This window comes from Hypanus sabinus, chromosome 24 (assembly GCF_030144855.1).
Source record: "Hypanus sabinus isolate sHypSab1 chromosome 24, sHypSab1.hap1, whole genome shotgun sequence".
Classification (NCBI taxonomy): Eukaryota; Metazoa; Chordata; class Chondrichthyes; order Myliobatiformes; family Dasyatidae; genus Hypanus; species Hypanus sabinus.
This window is the reverse complement of record NC_082729.1, coordinates 18,551,799-18,570,336: the sequence shown is the minus strand read 5'-3', so window position 1 is coordinate 18,570,336 and position 18,538 is coordinate 18,551,799. Positions and strand designations below refer to the sequence as shown.

General features: G+C 42.5%; 1 protein-coding gene across 5 annotated transcripts in view; it reads left to right on the top strand.

The window, feature by feature from the left end:
• LOC132380506 (tectonic-3-like) overlaps positions 1-9,408 on the top strand; it is an 85,106-nt gene extending 75,698 nt beyond the window's left edge. For 4 of the 5 annotated variants that reach the window (XM_059949367.1, XM_059949363.1, XM_059949365.1 and 1 more), the window contains 2 exons: positions 4,527-4,664; positions 6,579-9,408. In XM_059949367.1, the coding sequence (XP_059805350.1) occupies positions 4,527-4,664; positions 6,579-6,797 (357 nt within the window). In that variant the 3' untranslated portion in view covers positions 6,798-9,408. The remainder of the gene's footprint in view (positions 1-4,526; positions 4,665-6,578) is intronic. The other variant, XM_059949366.1, reaches the window with a different exon arrangement.
• Positions 9,409-18,538: the final 9,130 nt, after the last annotated feature.

Genomic DNA, 18,538 nt, shown 5'->3' with positions numbered 1-18,538 from the left:
GTGATAAATATGACATAAAGAGTGTTAATTTCAAAGTGCAGGAAACAGGAATCTGAGTGACATTTAGGAAGGGTAAAGGGGTTAAGGAGCCATTGTGGAGTACCTGTGGCCATCCCCCCTCAACAACAGATATATCATTTTGGATACTGTTTAGTGGAGGGGATGAGGGCGAATGACCTAATGAAGGAAAGTCACAGTGGTCGGGTCTCTGGCATAGAGTATGCCAGAGAGTATGAAGGAGGAAGAAGAGGCACACTGTGGTGACTGAAGATTCATTAGGGGAACGGACAGGAGCTTCTTTGGATGAGAACAAGATTTCCAAATGGTATGTTGCCTCCCAGGTGCTAGGTCTGGATATCTCGGATTGAGCATTCTTAATGAACAGCTGGAAGTTGTGCTCTATGCAGGCACCAATGACGTGGGTAGAATGAGTGATGAGCTTCTGTATAATGAGTTTAGGGAGTTAGGTGCTAAATTAAAGGGCAGGATCTTCAGGGTTGTGATCTCAGGATTGCTAACCATGCCGCGTACTTGTAAAGCTAGAACTAGGAAGATTATGCAGTTTAAGACATGACTAAGGACTTGGTGTAGGAGGGAAGACTTAAGATTTTTGGATCATTAGGCTCTCTTCCAGGAAAGGTGGAACTTGTACAGAAAGGATGATTTGCACCTGAACCGGAGGGAGACTAATTTTCTAGTAAGGTTTGCTAATGCTGCATTTTGGGGTTTGAAATAGATTTGCAGCAGATGGAAACACAAGTTTAGAACAGTTAGTAGAGAGGTTGTGGAGGCAGATGTTGGTAAGACCTCAGACAAAGTTATGAATCAAAAGGTTGAGCATGGTGCAATAAAATCAAAAAGGTTGCATACAGGATTCAAGGCGTTATATGTGAATGTGCACAGTATACAGAATAAGGTAGATGAAACTGCAGCACAGTTGCCGGTTGCCAGGTATCCTGGCTGAAAGATTATAGCTGGGAACTTAATGTCCAAGGATGCACATTATATCGAAAGGAAGGCAGAGGGGGCAGCGTTGCTCTGTTGGTAAAAAAAAATGAAAGGACATCATTAGAAAGAGGTGACATAGGGTCAGAATATGTTGAATCATTGTGGATGGAGGTAAAGAACCGCAAGGGTATAAAGACCCTGATGGGAGTTGTTTACAGATTTCTAAACAGTAGTAAGGATGTAGCCCACAGATTTCAACAGGGAGATAGAAAAAGCTTGCCAAAAGGGCAATGTTACAAAAGTCGTGAGGAACTTCAATATGCAGGTAGATTGAGAAAATCAGGGTGGTACTGGATTACAGGAAGGGAGATTTATAGAGTACCTACAAAATGGCATTTTAGAGCAGCTTGAGGTTGAGCCCACTGGAGGATCAGCTTTTCTGAATTGGCTGTTGTGCAATGAATCAGAATTGATTAGAGAGTTTAAGGTAAAAGAGCACTCGGGAAAGTGATCATAATATCATCAAATTCACTCTGAAATTTGAGCAGGAGAAGCTAAAGTCAGATGTATCAGTATTACAGTGGAGTAAAGGAATGACAGAGGCATGAGAGAGGAGTTAGCCATAATTAATTGAAATAGAACACTGGCAGAGATGACGGCAGAGCAGCAATGGCTGTAATTTCTGGAAGCAATTCAGAAGGCACTGGATATATACATCCCAAAAAGGAAGAAATATTCTAAAGGAAAGATGACACAACTGTGGATAATGAGAAGTCAAAGTCAACATAAAAGCATAAGAGAGGGTATGTAATAGAGCAAAAGTTAGTGGGAAGTTAGAGGATTAGGAAGATTTTAAAAAACAAACAAGGCAACTAAAAAGTCATTAAAAGGTAAGGATGGAATACGAAAGTAAGCTAACCAATAACATTAAAGAGAATACCAAAAGTTTATTGAAATACATAAAGTGTAAAAGAGAGGCAAGAGTGGATATCAGACTGCTGGAAAACGATGCTGGAGAGGTAGTAATGGGTAACAAAAAGGCAGATGAACTGAATAATTAATTTGCATAATCATTCACTGTAGAAGACACGAGGAATATGGAGTAAGTTTCAGGTGTCTTGTTACCATAAATAGAGGGAAGGTTTTTGGGAAACTGAAAGATCTGAAGGTAGATAAGTCACCTAAACTAGATGGTGTACACCCCAGAGTTCTTAAAGAGGCGGCTGAATAGATTGTGGAGACATTAGAAACATAGAAAACTTACAGCACGATGCAGGCCCTTGGGCCCACAAAGTTGTGCCGAACACGTCCCTACCTTAGAAATTACTAGGCTTACGTATCATCCTCTATTTTACTAAGCTCCTTGTACCTATGTAAATGTCTTTTAAAAGACCCTATCATATCTGCCTCCACCACCATTGCTGGCAGCCCATTCCATGCACTCGCCACTCTTGAGTAAAAAACTTACCCCTGACATCTCTTTTGTATGTACTCCCCAGCACCTTAAACCTGGGACCGCTTGTGGCAACCATTTCAGCCCTGCGAAAAAGCCCCTGACTATCCACGTGATCAATGCCTCTCATCATCTTGTACACCTCTATCAGGTCACCTGTCATCCTCCGTCGCTCCAAGGAGAAAAGGCCGAGTTCACTCAACCTATTCTCATAAAACATGCTCCCTAATCTAGGCAACATCCTTGTAAATCTCCTCTGCACCCTTTCTATGGCTTCCACATCCTTCCTGTGGAGAGGCAACCAGAACTGAGCACAAGTGGGGTCTGATAGTGTCCTATTAGTAATGATCTTTCAAGAACCACTAGATTCTGGAATGGTTCTGGAAGAATGGAAGATTACTGATAGCACTGCTGTCTTCAAGAAGGGAGAGGGGCAGAAGAAAGGAAACTATAGGCCAGTTAGTATGAGCTCAGTGGTTGGGAAGACGTTGGAACCGATTATTGAGGATGAGGTCTAAGATCACTTAGAGGCACATAATAAAATAGGCTATACTCAGCATGATTTCCTCAAGGGGGAAATCTTGCCTAACAAATTGGTTGGAATTCTTTCAACAAATAACAAGCAGCATAGACAAAAGAGAATTGGTTGTTATGTACTTTGATATGACAAGATGCCACATGATTCTGGTTAACCAGCTGTGAGTCCATGTTATTACAAAAAATATTCTAGCATCGATAAAGCAGTGGTTGATAGGCAGGAGGCAAAGAGTGTGAATAAATGGAGCCTTTTCTGGCTGGCTGCTGGTGACTAGTGGTATTTCATGGGGTCTGTGTTGGGACCAGTTCTTTTTGCTTTGTATGTCAGTGATTTGGATGATGGAATTGATGGCATTGTTGCAAAGTTTGCAGACGATATGAAGATAGCCAGAGGGACAGGTAGTTTTGAGGAAGTAGGCTGAAGAAGGACTTAGACAGATTAGGAGAATGGGCAAAGAAAAGGCAGATGGAATGCACTGTTGGGAAGTGCATAGTCATGCACTTTGTAGAAGAAGTGAAAGGGTTGACAAGTTTCTAAATGGAGATAAAATGTGAAAAACTGACTTGAAAAGGGACTTGGGAGTCCTTGTGCCGGATTCCCTAAAGGTTAATTTGCAGGTTGAGTCTGTGGTGAAGAAGGTAAATGCAATGTTAGCATATTTCAGGAGGACAAGAATATAAAAGCAAGGATGTAATGTTGAGACTTGTTATAGAACTGGTGAGACCTCACTTAGAGTATTGTAAGTAGGTTTGGGCCCCCTGTCTTAGAAAAGATGTGCTGAAACTGGAGATGGTTCAAAGGAGATTCCCAAAAATAATTCCAGGATTAAAAGGCTTGTCATTTGAGGAACGTTTGATGGCACTGAGGTTTTAAACACTTGAATTCAGAAGAATGAGGGGAGATCTCATTGAAACCTATGGAATGTTGAAAGGCAACAATAGAAGGGTGTGGAGAGGGTGTTTCCTGTGGCTGGGTCTAAGAACAGAGCGCACAGCCTCAGAACGGAATGAGTAATTTCTTCAGTCAGGAAATGGTGAATTTGTGGAATTGCTTGCTACAGGTGGCTGAGAAGGCCAAGTCATGGGGTCAATTTAAGGCAGAGATTGATAGATCCTTGATTAGTCAAGGCATGATGAGATACAGGGAGAAGGCAGGAGATTGGTGCTGAGAGGAAAATTAGATCAGCTATGATGAAATGGCAGAGCTGATGCGATGGGCCAAATGGCCTAATTCTGCTCCTATATCTTATGGTCTTAAATATACCTAATGACTTGGCCTCCACAGCCTCCTGTGGCAACATATTCCACAGATTCACCACTTTCTATCTAAAGAAATTCTTCCCGATCTCTGTTCAAAATGGACATCCTTCTATTCTGAGGCTGTGTCCCATGGTCTTAGACTCCCCCGCCATAGGAAATATCCTCTCCTCATTCACTCTTTCGAAGCCTTTCAATGAGCTCCCTTCCCACCTCACTTACTCTTCTGAATTTGAGTGAGTATAATTGGGCAGTACAGTCTCGTTAGGCCAGAAGGGCCTGTTATCGTGCTGTATCTTGTTACAAAAACTCGCTGTGCTTCCCTTTGCAGAACACCACGTGCGAGGTCAACTGCACCCTTGCTGTATCGCTGGACGTCCAGATCCTGTGGGCAAAACTGGGTCCACTCTCCAATCCTCAGTCCGCTGTGCTGGGTGCTCGCTTCCAGTACCACACCCAGAAGGTTCAGGTGGGTGCCTGGTCTGTTCCTCAGAGGGGTGAACGTTTGAGAACCTTTCAAGGCAGCATCAAGAGATTCGAGGTAATAGGTGGGCATTCGAAACTTGAGGTGGCCAGAGACCCTTCATTTGATGGCAGTGGATCTCTGGGCCTTTCTTATTCAAGAATGTGGTGGTGATGGGATTGGGAATCCTCGTGCAGGATTCCCTAACGTTAACTAGCAGGTTGAGTTGGTGGTAGAACAGAGGGATGTGGGGATACCGATGTATAATTCCTTGAAAGTGGCTTCACAGGTAGATAGGGTCGTGAAGCAAGATTTTGGCCTATTGAATAGAGGATAAGAGCTATAAGGAGAGGTTGGACAAACAGATTGCATTTTCTGGCGTAACAGAGGCTGAGGGGAGATCTGAAAGAGGTTTATAAGATAGAGAGCTGATATCTTTTTCCAGTGGGTGGGAATATATACACATTAGTAATACCAGTGGACATGCATTTATGGTGAGAGATGGCAAGTTGAAAGGAGATGTGCAGGGCAGTTTTGTGGTGGATGCCTGGAATATGCTGCCAAGGTGGTGGTAGAGGCAGATATGATAAACGCATTCATGGGGCTCTTAAAATGTCCCGGAATTGGAGGGATAATCTCTATGCAGAAGAGTGTAATGTAGTTCCACAAAAACAAGGTTTTGCAGATGTTGGAAATCCAGAGCAACAGACACAAAATGATGTAAGAGCTCAGCAAGTCAGGCAGCGGAGGGTAATAAACAACAAGACCAAGGTCCTTCGCCAGGACTGGGAAGGAAGGGTGAAGAAGCCAGAATAAAAAGATAGGAGAGAGGGGAAGGAGTACAAGCTGGAAACTGATAGATGATGCTAGATGAGGGGAAGGTAGGTAGGTGGGGGAGGGGATGGGAGGGATTGTGTGAAGCTGGGAGTTGATAGGTGGAAGGCAGCAAAAATTAGTGGGAAGTTCAGAGGACTGGGAAATATTTGAAAAAAAACAATAAAGGCAATGTAATAAACCATAAGAGGTGAGAAGATGAAATATGAAGGTAAGCTAGCCAGTAATATCAAAAATGATACTGTTTTTTTTGGATTTGTAAAGAGTAAAAGAGGCTACAGTATATAGTAGACAGCTGGAAAATGATGCTGCAGAGGGAGTAATAGGGGTCAAGGAAATGGTGGATGAATTGAATGAGTATTTTGCATCAATCTTCACTGTGGTAGACACTAGTAGTTTGCCAGAATGTCAAATGGCAGAAGTGAGTGCAATTTCTGTTTCTAGTGGGATTGTGCTTGGAAACTGAAAGGTTTGAAAGTAGTTAAGCCAGCTGGACCTGATGGACTACACCCCAGAGTTCTAAAAGAGGTAGTTAAAATATTGTGGAGGCATTAGTAACAATCTTTCAAGAATCAATGGATTCTGGTACAGTTCCAGAGGAATGGAAAATTACATATGTCACTCTTCAAGAAAGGAAGGAGGCTGAAGAAAGGAAGCTATAGGAGGTAAATAGGTTCTGAATGAGTCAGATGTGAATGGTTATGGGGAGAAGACAGGAGAATAGGGTTGAAATGGTGGAGCAGACTTCTTAGACTGAATGGCCTAATTCTGCTCCTATGTCTTATGGTCTTATGAAGAGCTGAAGAAACAGAAATCTGATAGGAGTGTGGACCATTGGAGAAAGGGAATGAGGACGGGAAGCAGAAGAAGGTTATAGGCAGGTGAGAGGAGAAGGGGTGAAAGGGGAGACAGAATGGGGAATGGAAAAAGAGAGAAGAAGGAGTGGTTACTCTAGTTAGGCATTTGACTACTTGTGTAATTAGTTTGGCAGATCACAGACTGCCGAAGAGCCTGTTCTGGTGCTGCATTGATCTATGTTCTGTGTAAGAATCTTCAGTGTCTTAAAAACATCTCATTGTTCCACAGTGTTCAAGCACCAAAGTCTCTCTGAGATCCTCTGTCATCTTTGTGGAGACCACTCGCTACCCACCATCACCCAGGGGCCGGCCTTCCCTGGACTGGAAGCTGCCCATTGACTTCTTCTACCCGTTTCGAGTCTCGCAGGCTGGAATTGCCAGGCCAACGTGTGGGGCGCTGGGTCCCGTCTATGCCGTGGCCTTAGTGCTTTTCCTGAGTCGGCGGTGAGGATTGGACAATCCGATTGTGACAGGATGGACAGATGGGGGTGGGGTGGACTCGCTGGGTGGGCAGCTTTTGCTGAATGCAGAAGGGCTGGCGCATGACAGAGTTCTTCCTGGTCTTTGCACAGGGGCAGGACATGTGAATTACACAGGGTGCTGGATAGGGATGATTGCACACTTCACAGGGTCCTGGGCTGGGGCACAGTGGATGTGGATTACACACGGTGTGTGCATTACTTGGGGTCCCAAGGTGGGTCAGGGTGTGGACTACACAGAGTCATGGCTGGGACAGAAGTTGTAGTTACACTGACGTCTGATCTTGGACAGTGGGTGGCATGCATTATTCTGGGTCCTGGTCTTACATTGGATCTTGGGCTAAGCCAGAGGGTGTAGGTTACAGAGGGTTCAAGACAGGTAAATAGGTCCCATAGCATCACTCTGGAGGAGTAGCGGTCCCACTTAGACCAAGTTGAGGTCCATTTAAAGCCCCCTGCAAGAAGAATGACATTGGAGAAATGTATCAGGGCAGGATGCAGGAGGTGTATGATCCCTCCCCACTTCCCTCCCCAAGTGTGTGCTGCCTCTATATCAGGTAGGAGTGGTTCTGAACCAAACCAGAGGCATCAACACAAACATATGGAGTGGGACCCTTCGACCCAGAGCCTGCTCATTTGAGTGCTGGGGCCACAGGTGTTCAGGTTCATCCCTTGCTTCTGAGCATGAAGTCCCTTGTCCTGAGCAGGACAGAAACAGGACCTTCTTGAACACAATGTTGTTCCAAACCAATTATACTACAAATAAATGTCCAACAAGACTAATTCTTTCTGCCTACAGAATGTCCATATCCATTCATTTCTTGCAGATTTGCCTGCGTATCTCAGATTCACCTAAATGCCTCTATCGCATTTACCACCACGACCGGAGCTCTACCACAACTCTATGTATACAAAAGCTTACCCCACACATCTCCTTTGAAATCACTCCCTTTCACCTTAAAGGCATGGCCTCTGGTATTAGACTGTTCAATCCTGATAAAGGATTCTGAGTGTCCATTCTATCTTTGCCCCTCTTAATCTTCTAAACCTCTGTGCAGTCTCCCCTCAACCTCTGTTCCACAGAAAACAATCCAAGTTTGTTCAACCTTGCTGCATAAGTTAATAAGCTGCTTAAGAAGATGCATGGTGTGCAGGTTTTCATTAGACCGTAAGATGTAGGAGCAGAATTAGACCATTTAGCCCATTGAGTCCGCTCTGCCATTCTATCATGGCTGATCCCTTTTCCTCTCTCAGCCCCATTCTCCTGACTTCTCTCTCCCTTCATGCTATGACTAAACAAGAATCTATTAACCTCTGTCTGAAGTATAGCCAATGATTTGGAATCCACAGTTGCCCGTGGCAATGAATTCCACAGTTTCACCACTCTCTGGCTAAAGATATTCCTCCTCAACTCTGTTCTAAACGATGTCCCTCTATTAAGGCTCTGTCCTTGGTCTTAAGCTCCTCCACAATAGGAAACATGCTCTCCACATTCGCTGTATCAAGGCCTTTCAATATTCGATAGGTTTCAATGAGGACACCCCTCATTCTTGAGTTTCAGTCAGTGGAGGCCCAGAACCATCAAACGCTCCTCATATGTTAAGCCTGTCAACCCTGGAATTATTTTTATGAACCTCCTTTAAACCCTCTCCTATGTCAGCACATCTTTTCTTAGGGAACCCAGAACTGTTTTCAGTACTCCCAAGTGCAGCCTCACCAGTGCTTTGTAAAGCCTCAACATTACATCCCTGCATTAGCCAGGGGATTATGTTCAAAAGAAGTAATGTTGCAGTTTTATAGACTGCGCTTGAAGTATTGTGTTCAGTGCTGGTCACCTCATTATAGGATGGATGGGGAAGCTTTAGAGAAGGTGCAGAGGATATTTACCGGGACACTGCCCAGATTAGTGAAAATGTCTTTTGAGGAAAGCTTAGCAGGGTAGGGTTTTTTGTTTTGGAGTGGAGGAAGATGAGAGATGACCTAGTAGACCATGAGAAGCATAAATGGAGTGGACAGCCAGCATCATTTTCCCAGGGTGGTAATGGCCAATACCAAAGGACATTTGTTTAAAGTGATTTGAGGAAATGTTAGGGAAGGTGTCATGGGTAGGTGTTTTACACAGAGAGTGTTAGGTGCCTGGAACATACTGCTGGGGATGGTGGCAGAGTCTGATATAATAGGGACATTAAAGACTTAGAAGGGCACATGAACATAAGAATATTGCAAGGTATTAGGTGGATCATACATCATGGGCTGAAGAACCTGTACCCTGCTGTATTGTTTTGTTCTTAACATTTTGTAGCACAAGCCCTTTAATCCAGACAGCATCCTGGTAAACCTCTTCTGCACTCTGTCTAAATTCTACACATCTTTCCAATAATGGGATGACCAGAACTGAATGCAATCCTCCAGAAGCACCCTAACAAGAGTCCTATGCAACTGTAATGTGTCTTCCTGACTCTTGTACTTAATCATGACCTGTTGACTTGAGGTTAATGGGAATGTACAGAAGCTCGTGGGTTTTTAATACTTGTTTGTATTTGGATTTTTATCAATAAAATTCATATATTTTATTTTCAACTGCCATAGTTTGTGTGTCTCCTTTACCAAACATGAGGAAGGAGAGAGCAAAATCAAAAGAAGAAGTGTGATACCACAGTAGTGTAATGGTTACAGCAGCACTATTACAATTCAGGGTCATTGGAGTTCAGAGTTCAATTCTACCATCCTCCATAAAGAGTTCATCCAGGCTTCCTCCAGGTGCTCTGGTTTTCTCCTACATTCTAAACTGGTTAGTAAGTTATTTGGTCATTGTAACTTGTCCTGATTAGGCTAGGGTGAAATAGGAGGGTTGTTGGGTGGTGCAGATTGTTGGGCCAGAAAGGCCTGTTCAGTGCAGTATTACTAAATAAAAATAAAATACACATATGCTTAAACAGATCGATGTTAGGTACAGGAGTACATAACGTGACTAATCGGAATTGATAAAGTAGTGGTGGTTGGGGGTGTGGAGTGGGTGCGTTAGTGAGTGGTGTTGTTGATCGGCCAGATTTCTTGGGGAAATTAACTTTTTGAATCTGGTGGTCCTGTCGTGAATGCAACATAGCCTCCTCCCTAATGGGAATGGAACAAACGGTCCATAAACTGGGTATTGGGCTCCGTCATGATGCAACTGGCCCTTTTCTGGTACCTATCTTTATAATGTGTCTTCAGTGGTGAGTAGGTTGGTGAAGGTGATGTGCTGGGCTGTTTTGACTAACTATAGTTGATACCTTGCGTGAGTTGAGCAGAAGGGTTTGTTTCCCTGCTTTATAATTACATTGCTATAAGTGAATTAAGTCATAGGACGAATGTAGTGGAGGAACATGGGAACGATTCATTTGTTTAATGTAATTTGCAGTACAAAACTGTAAAGGAGAACAAAATATTTGTTTCTCTAGATCCTTTGTAGCGCAAAATAACAATGAGATAAAGGACACAATAATAAAAGAAAGACAAATAATCTATGGTAAATCCAGTAAAGCTTATATACATATATGGATGGTATGTACATAAATGGACAACAGGTGCTGGAGCGTCTGTACATAAGGTGACTCTGGACAGGACATAATACAGTGGCAGTGAGGTTGTGGTGTAGTGAGTTAGTGGGTGGAGGTGTTGATCACTCTTAATTCATCAGGAATGTACATGTTGAGTCTGGTGGTCCTGGCGTGGATGCTGCATAGCATCCCTGACGGGCGTGGAGCAAACAGTCCATGAGCAGGATGAGAACAGGCAGGGAAGCCACATTAACACAGAACATAGAAATCTACAGCACTTGACAGACTGTTCAGTAGCAATGTTGAGCTGACCATGTAGCCTATTCTAGAAACTGCCTAGAATTTCCCTAGCACATAACCCTCTGTTTTTCTAAGCTATTAAAATACCCTATTGTATCCGCTTCCACCACTGCCGCCGGCAGTTCATTCCATGTATCCCCCACTCTTTGTGTAAAGATATTCATCGAATATAAATAAAAAAGCAATCCTATTGAATGCTATGAAGAAATATCTATTATATACATCGACGAAACTGATGCTATGTAATGTGTATCGTGGTGGTGGTGGAGGGGTCATGGGTTGGGTTAGTGGGTTGTGGTATCGATCAGTCTCACTGCTTGTGGAAAGTAACTGTGTCAGAGTCTGGTCATCCTGATGGGGATGCTGCATAGCCACTTCTCTGATGGGTGTGGGACAGTCTATGAGCAGGGTGAGTGAAATCCATTATGATATTGCTGGCCTTTTCCCGCCACCTTTCTGTAATTACATCATTGATGGCAGGGACACTGGTGTTTTGCTCATATTGAAAGGCAGAACAAAGGTAAGTGGTTGGATCTGCTAAAGGCACCACAGTTTTCAAAGTGAAAGTATATGTCACCATATACTACCCCGAGATTCATTTCCTTCTGGGCATTCACAGTAGAACTAAGAAATGCGAAAAAATCAATGAAAAACTACTTACAAAGACTGGCAAACAACATAATGTGCAAAGGAAGACAAACTCTGCAATTGCTAAAAAAAAAGTTCTAGATGGTAGATAGGCTGATGCAGGTGTTTTAACTACCTGTGTAAAACTCTCCTGTCTGCCATACTGTACTTTCTGCACCACACAGTAATATCGCATGTTAAGATGCTTAACAAATTGTATTGGTAATCAGTTGTCACACCTTCCATATCTTCAATTTCCTGTGTGTACCTATGTCTATTTAAAATGCTTCTATTGCATCTGCCTCCACCTACCACCTCTGGGAGCACATTCCCGGCACCCACCACCCTCTTCCAAAAAAACTTGCCCTGCACATCTCACTTGAACTCATCCCCTCTCTCTTTCAACGCATGCTTTTGAATACTAGACATTATGAAGCTGGGGGGAAAAGTACTGCTCGTCTATCCAAGAGTCCCATTATTATATAAATCTCAATCAGATCTCTCTCCTCGGCCTACATCAACCCATGGAAAGCTACCCAAGTTTGCCCAACCTCTCATTATAGCACCTGCCCTCTCATGCATAAGACCATAAGACATAGGGGTTGAATTAGGCCAATTGGCCCAACTAGTGTGATCATGGCTGATTTATTATTACTCTCAGCCCATTCTCCGACAATCTCCCCGTAACCTTTGATGCCTTTAATAACAAGAATCATGCAACCTCCTCTTTAAATGTGATCAATGACGTCGGTAGCAATGAATTCTACAGTATCACCAACCTCTCTGGCTAAAGGAATTCCTCCTCATCTCTGTTACAAATGGATGTTCCTCTATTCTGAGGCTCTACCCTCTGAGACTAAACTTCTCCCGTTGACGAAACATCCTTACCAGATGCACTGTACTTAGCCCTTTCAGTATATGAAAGTATATGAGGGTACACAGTGAGAGAGGCTGTAATACGCTGTAATAGTTTGAGGTGGCAATAGTTATATATATATCACTATCGAGATAAGGTATACCCTGTTTATGCTTCATACTCTTTCAATTTCCTCTTTTAATTCAGCATATTTCTGGTGTTACATTTCTTATTGATTTCTGTCAGTTATGTGCGTTTCGAAAGACGATATGTACTAAGTAAGTGGCTCTTGCTTGTTTATCCTATCCTTGTTTATTCAGTACGGTTATTATCGATATACTTATATGCAATAATGGATCTGTTGTAATATAATTTGCTGTACCCGGACTCTAAAACTAGATTAGGCTTAAATTTACAATAAGGTATGGTGTCTTCTCTGAGTTTGTATTTTAAAGCAAGATTTTGGTGACTGTTGTCTGCCAGATGATTGTGTCTGTGTAAGTAATCAGATTGAGTTAAACTGTTGCGAGGTCCTGTAATGTGTTGGATTGTTCAGGTTTCTCTTGGCATTTTCTGCATTTATTGTCTGAAATTTGATGTTTTTATTAGGTATTGTTGATCTTATGTTGTGTTAACCCTCTGGTCCTGTATTGCCATAAGGAAACCCACTGTTTCTGGGAAGAGCTCTCCTACTCTGAGCCAGGTGTTCAAGGCTTTCTTGAAGACATCTAGTCTGATCAGATCGTGCGGATGTCTTTCATAGAGGGCCATGCTCTACCATTGATCAACTTTTTTCTTCTGTAGTGCTTTTTTTTTCTCTTTTTCTGAGTTGTGATTTCATTTAAGTTTAGTGGTTTGTACTTCTTAACAGAATTGCATATGCTCCCGTGGAGTGCTGTGTCCTGTGTTAGTCACTGGTAAGAGGCAAAAGCGTGAGATAATGGATTAAAAAAAGGAAATAAATGCGAACTCTGCAGGAGCAGAATGAGAGGAGTTTCATTTGCCTTAGATTCAGTGAACATTGCGGAGATACCACATTCATTTCTAGATTAATCGGCTGTTGTGACAACAACAAAAGCACAGAAAATCATCATAACGTGCAGCAGAGTTTTAAATAACGAGAAACAGTGAAAGGCTCAGGTCGAAATGGGAACAGGACAGACATCTGCCAATATTTGCAAAAGCTGAAAATAGAGCCGTTGCTTTTAAACAGTCATGTTTCACGGCACACCTGTCTTTTCCCTGAAGGAGATCTAATGCCATGGACATTTATGTGTTACTACAAGATATGCACCATAGATAATAATGTTGATGCAATGCGCTTTCTCAAGTGAGGAACCAGGGAAAATGATTGGTGCTATTACCTTGCCACTGGAGATTGATCCTTTGTAGAAATTAATGTCTTTTGGACTGCATCAGCTGCGAGTGGCTGCCAGTGCTATGCATTCCGGAGCAATGAAGGTCACTGCTTCTCACTGAAATTCAATATCCAATAATCTGGCGGATAGAAGACATTTTCCACCCTGTTATTTCAGCCATTGGAATTCCCGGTAAACTACTGCCTCATACTTAAATTCATATTTAATTTCAATCTTTAGACGTGTATCTCTGGTCACCTATCGAATTTCAAAAATGGAATATAGCGGTCGCGTATCATTTTGTCTTGTGGCAACTGCATCATGACTGCGTTTCTGCAACAAGCGTACTGATATTGGATTACGTGTTTAAGAGTAGCGGGAGCGAGTGTCAGACTGAGTGGCAGGAATAGAACCATCGGTAACTTTTAACAGTAGCATTGATGTGGAAAAAAAAACCTCTGTAATTTCTTTCAGGATAATATATTTGAATTCAGAGGCTGAATTGGAGTTCGTTGGGTATGCTGCAGAGTCCACGAAGCGAACTCAATTTCAGAATGAACAGAGGCAATTGAGTTAATTGGCTATCAAAGTAGCGAAACGTGTTTAATTATTTCAAAAACAGACATCATTCCGGGTGGACAAACCGCCGATCTGGTTAGTTGCATTTTATTGGCAACCACTCCCGTTCCCCATTGATGTATTCAATGTGAATCGTACCGTCTGGCTTTGAGGTTACCAAATTGCACTAAAAGAGCTGTGACCAGCTGACAGGTCGCTGGGGTGCAGCAAGTGTGTGATTGGTTGAGTGGACAATACCTCCCTCTGCCGGATCGCCGCGTTCATTTCAGATCGGTAGCAAATAAGCTATAGGTGCTAGAATCTGAGAGAGAATAAAAGCATGAATGCTCGAAGAACTCAGCCAGTTAAGGAGCACAGAGGAAAGTGGAACAATACTGTTGCGGAGCAGTGTACTTGACAATAAACCTCCTCTAGTTAAGTTTATCCTGCATTGCTGTCTCTCCTGCCATCGACTTAATTTGATTTATGACGTTCCGGTGTCAGTTATGCCTGAGAAGGTAGTTAACCATCCGATACGCATTCGACAGATATGACCCTTTTAAATGGCGCACTATCTGTTCCTAGATGGCACTCTGTCTCCAGCTTCAACTAGTCAGTCAGCTCGACCCCACCCTGTTGAGTTTATTCTTAGTGATTCTTTTCTTTCTTTCTCTTTCTCCCTCTCTGTTCTGCAGTTAACTTGGTGACGATTGCGATCCTGTCCTGAGGAATTGCGGTCTCTCCAAATGCGTCACGCTTTACCTTCTGGGAATGGCTGTGGCTGATCTCCTAGTCGTTGTCTTTGATCCCCTGCTAAAATGGACCGTTATGATTTATTTTTCATTTTCCTTTCAGGACGCAAGATTTCAGGACGTATATTGTATACACTTCTCTGACGTTAAATTAAACCATTGAAGTGAATCTCAAGTTGGTATATGGTGACACATACGTATTTTGATAATAAATTTACTTTGATATTTAAGTGTTGTTGAAGCTGGTTTGTAAGTAGACGATATAATACGAATTACCGATATAAAGAAGGAGAAGCCAGCTGCAGACAGAACAAAGAGTAAGGTTGTACTGCAGAGATCAAAGGATATATTGAATAGACAGACAAAAATGCATAGGCAGTGGCGTAGCTCTGTTGGTAAGAGATGTAATTTATTCTTTAGAAAGAGGTGACACCGGGTCAGAGAATGTCGAATATCTGCGGGTTAAGAAACTACAAGGGTAAAAAAAATTATGAGAAACATATATATGCCTCTAAATAGTAGCCAAGATGTGTGGTTGAGATTGAAAGGGAGCTGGAAAGGGCATGTAATGAGGGTAATATCACAATTGTAATGGAGGAACTTCAATATGCAAGGCGATTGGGAAATCAGGTTGATGTTGGATCGCAAGAGCAGGAATTTGTTGAATGCCTATGGGATGGATTTTTAGAGCAGCAGCTTGTGCTCGAACTACTAGGGGAAAGGCTACCTTAGATTGGCTATTGTGTAATAACCCAGATCCTATTCGTCAGCTTAACGTAAAGAACCCTTAGGCGAAAGTGATCATAATATGATTGAATTCATCCTGCAATATGAGAGGGAAAAGCATAACTGACGAGTATCAGTATCGCAATGGAATAAAGGGAATTACAGAGGGATGACAGAGGAGCTTGCCCGGGTGGATTGGAGGATAATGGTAGGGTAGAGATGGCTGAAGTTTCTGGGAATAGTTCACAAAGCGCAGGATAGAAGGGTCCCACAAAAGATGAAGTTCTCCAATAGCAGGTGTAAGTAACCGTGGTAGACAAGGGGAGCTAAGGAAAGGGCATATAAGATAGTTTTACTAGTGGGACGTTCGATGATTAGGAAGCTTTTAAAATCCATCAAAAGGCAAGTAAAAAGCCACAAGTCGATCAAAGATGAAATATAAGGGCAAACCGGCCGATAATATGAGGCAAGATACTAAAAGTTCCTTTTCAGCAATATTAAGAGTAAAATTGAGGTGAGGTTTGATACTGGACTACTAGAAAATTATGTTGGTGAGGTAGCAATGGGAGACTATGAAATAGCAGATGAACCTAATAAATACTTTGCTTCACTCTTTAATGTGGAAGACACAAGTTCTATGAGTGTCAGGAAGCAAGAGAGAGCGCCATTGGGCTGTTACAAAGAAAAAAAGAATGCTTGCCATAATGAAAGCTCTGAAGGCGGATAAGTCACCTGGACCAGATGGACTAAATCCCAAAATCTTTAAAGAGGTCGCAGAAGAAATAATGCATGCATTGGTCATGATCTTTCAAGAATCACTTGATTCTAGCATGATCCCAGAGGAATGGAAAATTGCAAGTATCACTCCAGTATTTAAGAAGGGAGTAAGACAAAAGAGAGGAAATTATAGGCCAGTTAGCCTAACCTCAGTTCTAGGGAAATTGTTGGAGTCTATTATTAAGGACGAGATTTCACTGTACTTGGAGACGAATGATAAAATAAGTCAAAGTCAACATGGCTTTTGAAATCTTGCCTGACAGATCTGTTAGAATTGTTCAGGGAAGTAACAAATAGGGTGGACAAAAGAGAGGCAGTGGATGCCACTTACTTAGATTTTCAAAAGGCATTTGATAAGGTGCCTCAGATGAGGCTGCTGAACAAGATAAAATCCCATGGTGTTATAAAAACATACTAGAATGGATAGAGAGATGGTCACTGGCAGGAGGCAGCGAGAGGAAATAAAAGGGGTCTTTTCTGGTTGGCTCAGAAACTAGAGATGTACCTCAGTGGTCAGTATTGGGACCATTACTTTTCACATTCCCTGCTAATGATTCAGATAGTGGAATTGATGGCTTTATGGTAAAGTTTGCGGATTATGCTATGATAGGGGTCGGGAGTGTTGAGGAAGCAATGCGATTGCAGCAGGACTTAGACAAATTGGAAGAATGGAGAAAAAGTAGCAGATGGAATACAGAGTTGGGGAAATGTATGCATTTTGATAAAAGGAACAATACAGCAGATATCATGTAAATAGAGAGAAAATTCAAACATCAGAGGTGCAGCGGGACTTGGGAGTCCTCGTGCAAGACTCCCAGTAGGACAACTCACAATTTGATTCTGTGGTAAAGAAGGCAAATATAATGTTGCCATTTATTTCAAGGGGAATAGGGTATAAAAGCAATGAGATAAAGCTGAGGCTTTGTAAGACAGTAGTCAGGCCGCACTTGTCAACAATTTTGCGCCCTTTATCTCGGACAGGATATATTATTGTTAGAGAAGGTCCAGAGGAGGTTCACAAGGATTATTCCGGGAATGAAGGGGTTAACAAATGGTAGCTTTGGGACTGTACTTACTGGAATTTAGACGAATGCTTGGGAATTTCTTTGAAATCCGCCGAATGTTGAAAGGATTAGATTAGGTAGCTTTGGAGATGACGTTTCCTATGGCGGGGATATCCAGAACTATAGGGCGCTGCCTCAAAATTGAGTGGTGACCTTTTAGTAACGGTAACTGTTTTTAGCCAAGAAGTGGGGAAGCAGTGGAATGCCTGCCACAGACTGCGTTGGACACAAGCTCGTCGTTATATTTAAACTGAAAGTTGATAGATTAATGATTGGTCGGGCATCAAAGGACATGGTGAGAGACATGGCATGGGGTTGAATGGGATCCGGGATTAGTCATGATGAAACAGGGCAGCGGACTCGATGGGGTGAATGGCTTAATTCTGCTCGTATTCCTTATGATCTTATGAAGCAACATTCATTCGGGCAAGTGGAGAGTATTCATCACGCTGCTGACTTGATCCCATAAACAGTGAACAGCGTTTAAAAGTTAGCAGGCGAAAACCCACCGCAGGATTCCCGGAGTCTGACCTCCTCTGGTAGCCGCACCGTACATTTTTATTCCAATTCAGCTTCTGGGCAACAATAAAGCTGAGGATATTGATTGTAGGAGTCAGTGAATACAATTTCATGTCAAAGGGTGAGGCATGGATTCTCTGTTGCTGCGTAGTGCCATTGTTTTGTACTTCGTCGCACCCATCGATGCCCACATCTCGCTACATTCGTATGCGCACCTACACGATAACTGAAGAGACACTATTTCTTTTCCAACTCAACATCTCCTTACGATTGAAGGAAAGGTAACGATGAATCATTTGAAGATAGCTGGGCCTTATACACTCCTGTAGCGATCTGCTCTATATGAGGTAATGGAACTTCATCCACCTTAACCCGTCCTTCTTTGTCATGGTATTATTCTCCCTCGCTCATATGTATCGTTACTTACTTTATCAGTAATATTTCGTGTGGATTTCATCACTTTACGGACAATTTCAGAGCTTAAAGGAATGTGGATGACGACTAGACGTGTAAAGTATCTTTCCGGGGTGTAATTTTTTCGCCTATATCGGACGGTGAATTCAATTGAACCCAAGGCAATCTTTGACAGAATTTGGGATCAGCCATCCATGATAAATCGTATCATCAAAACGCA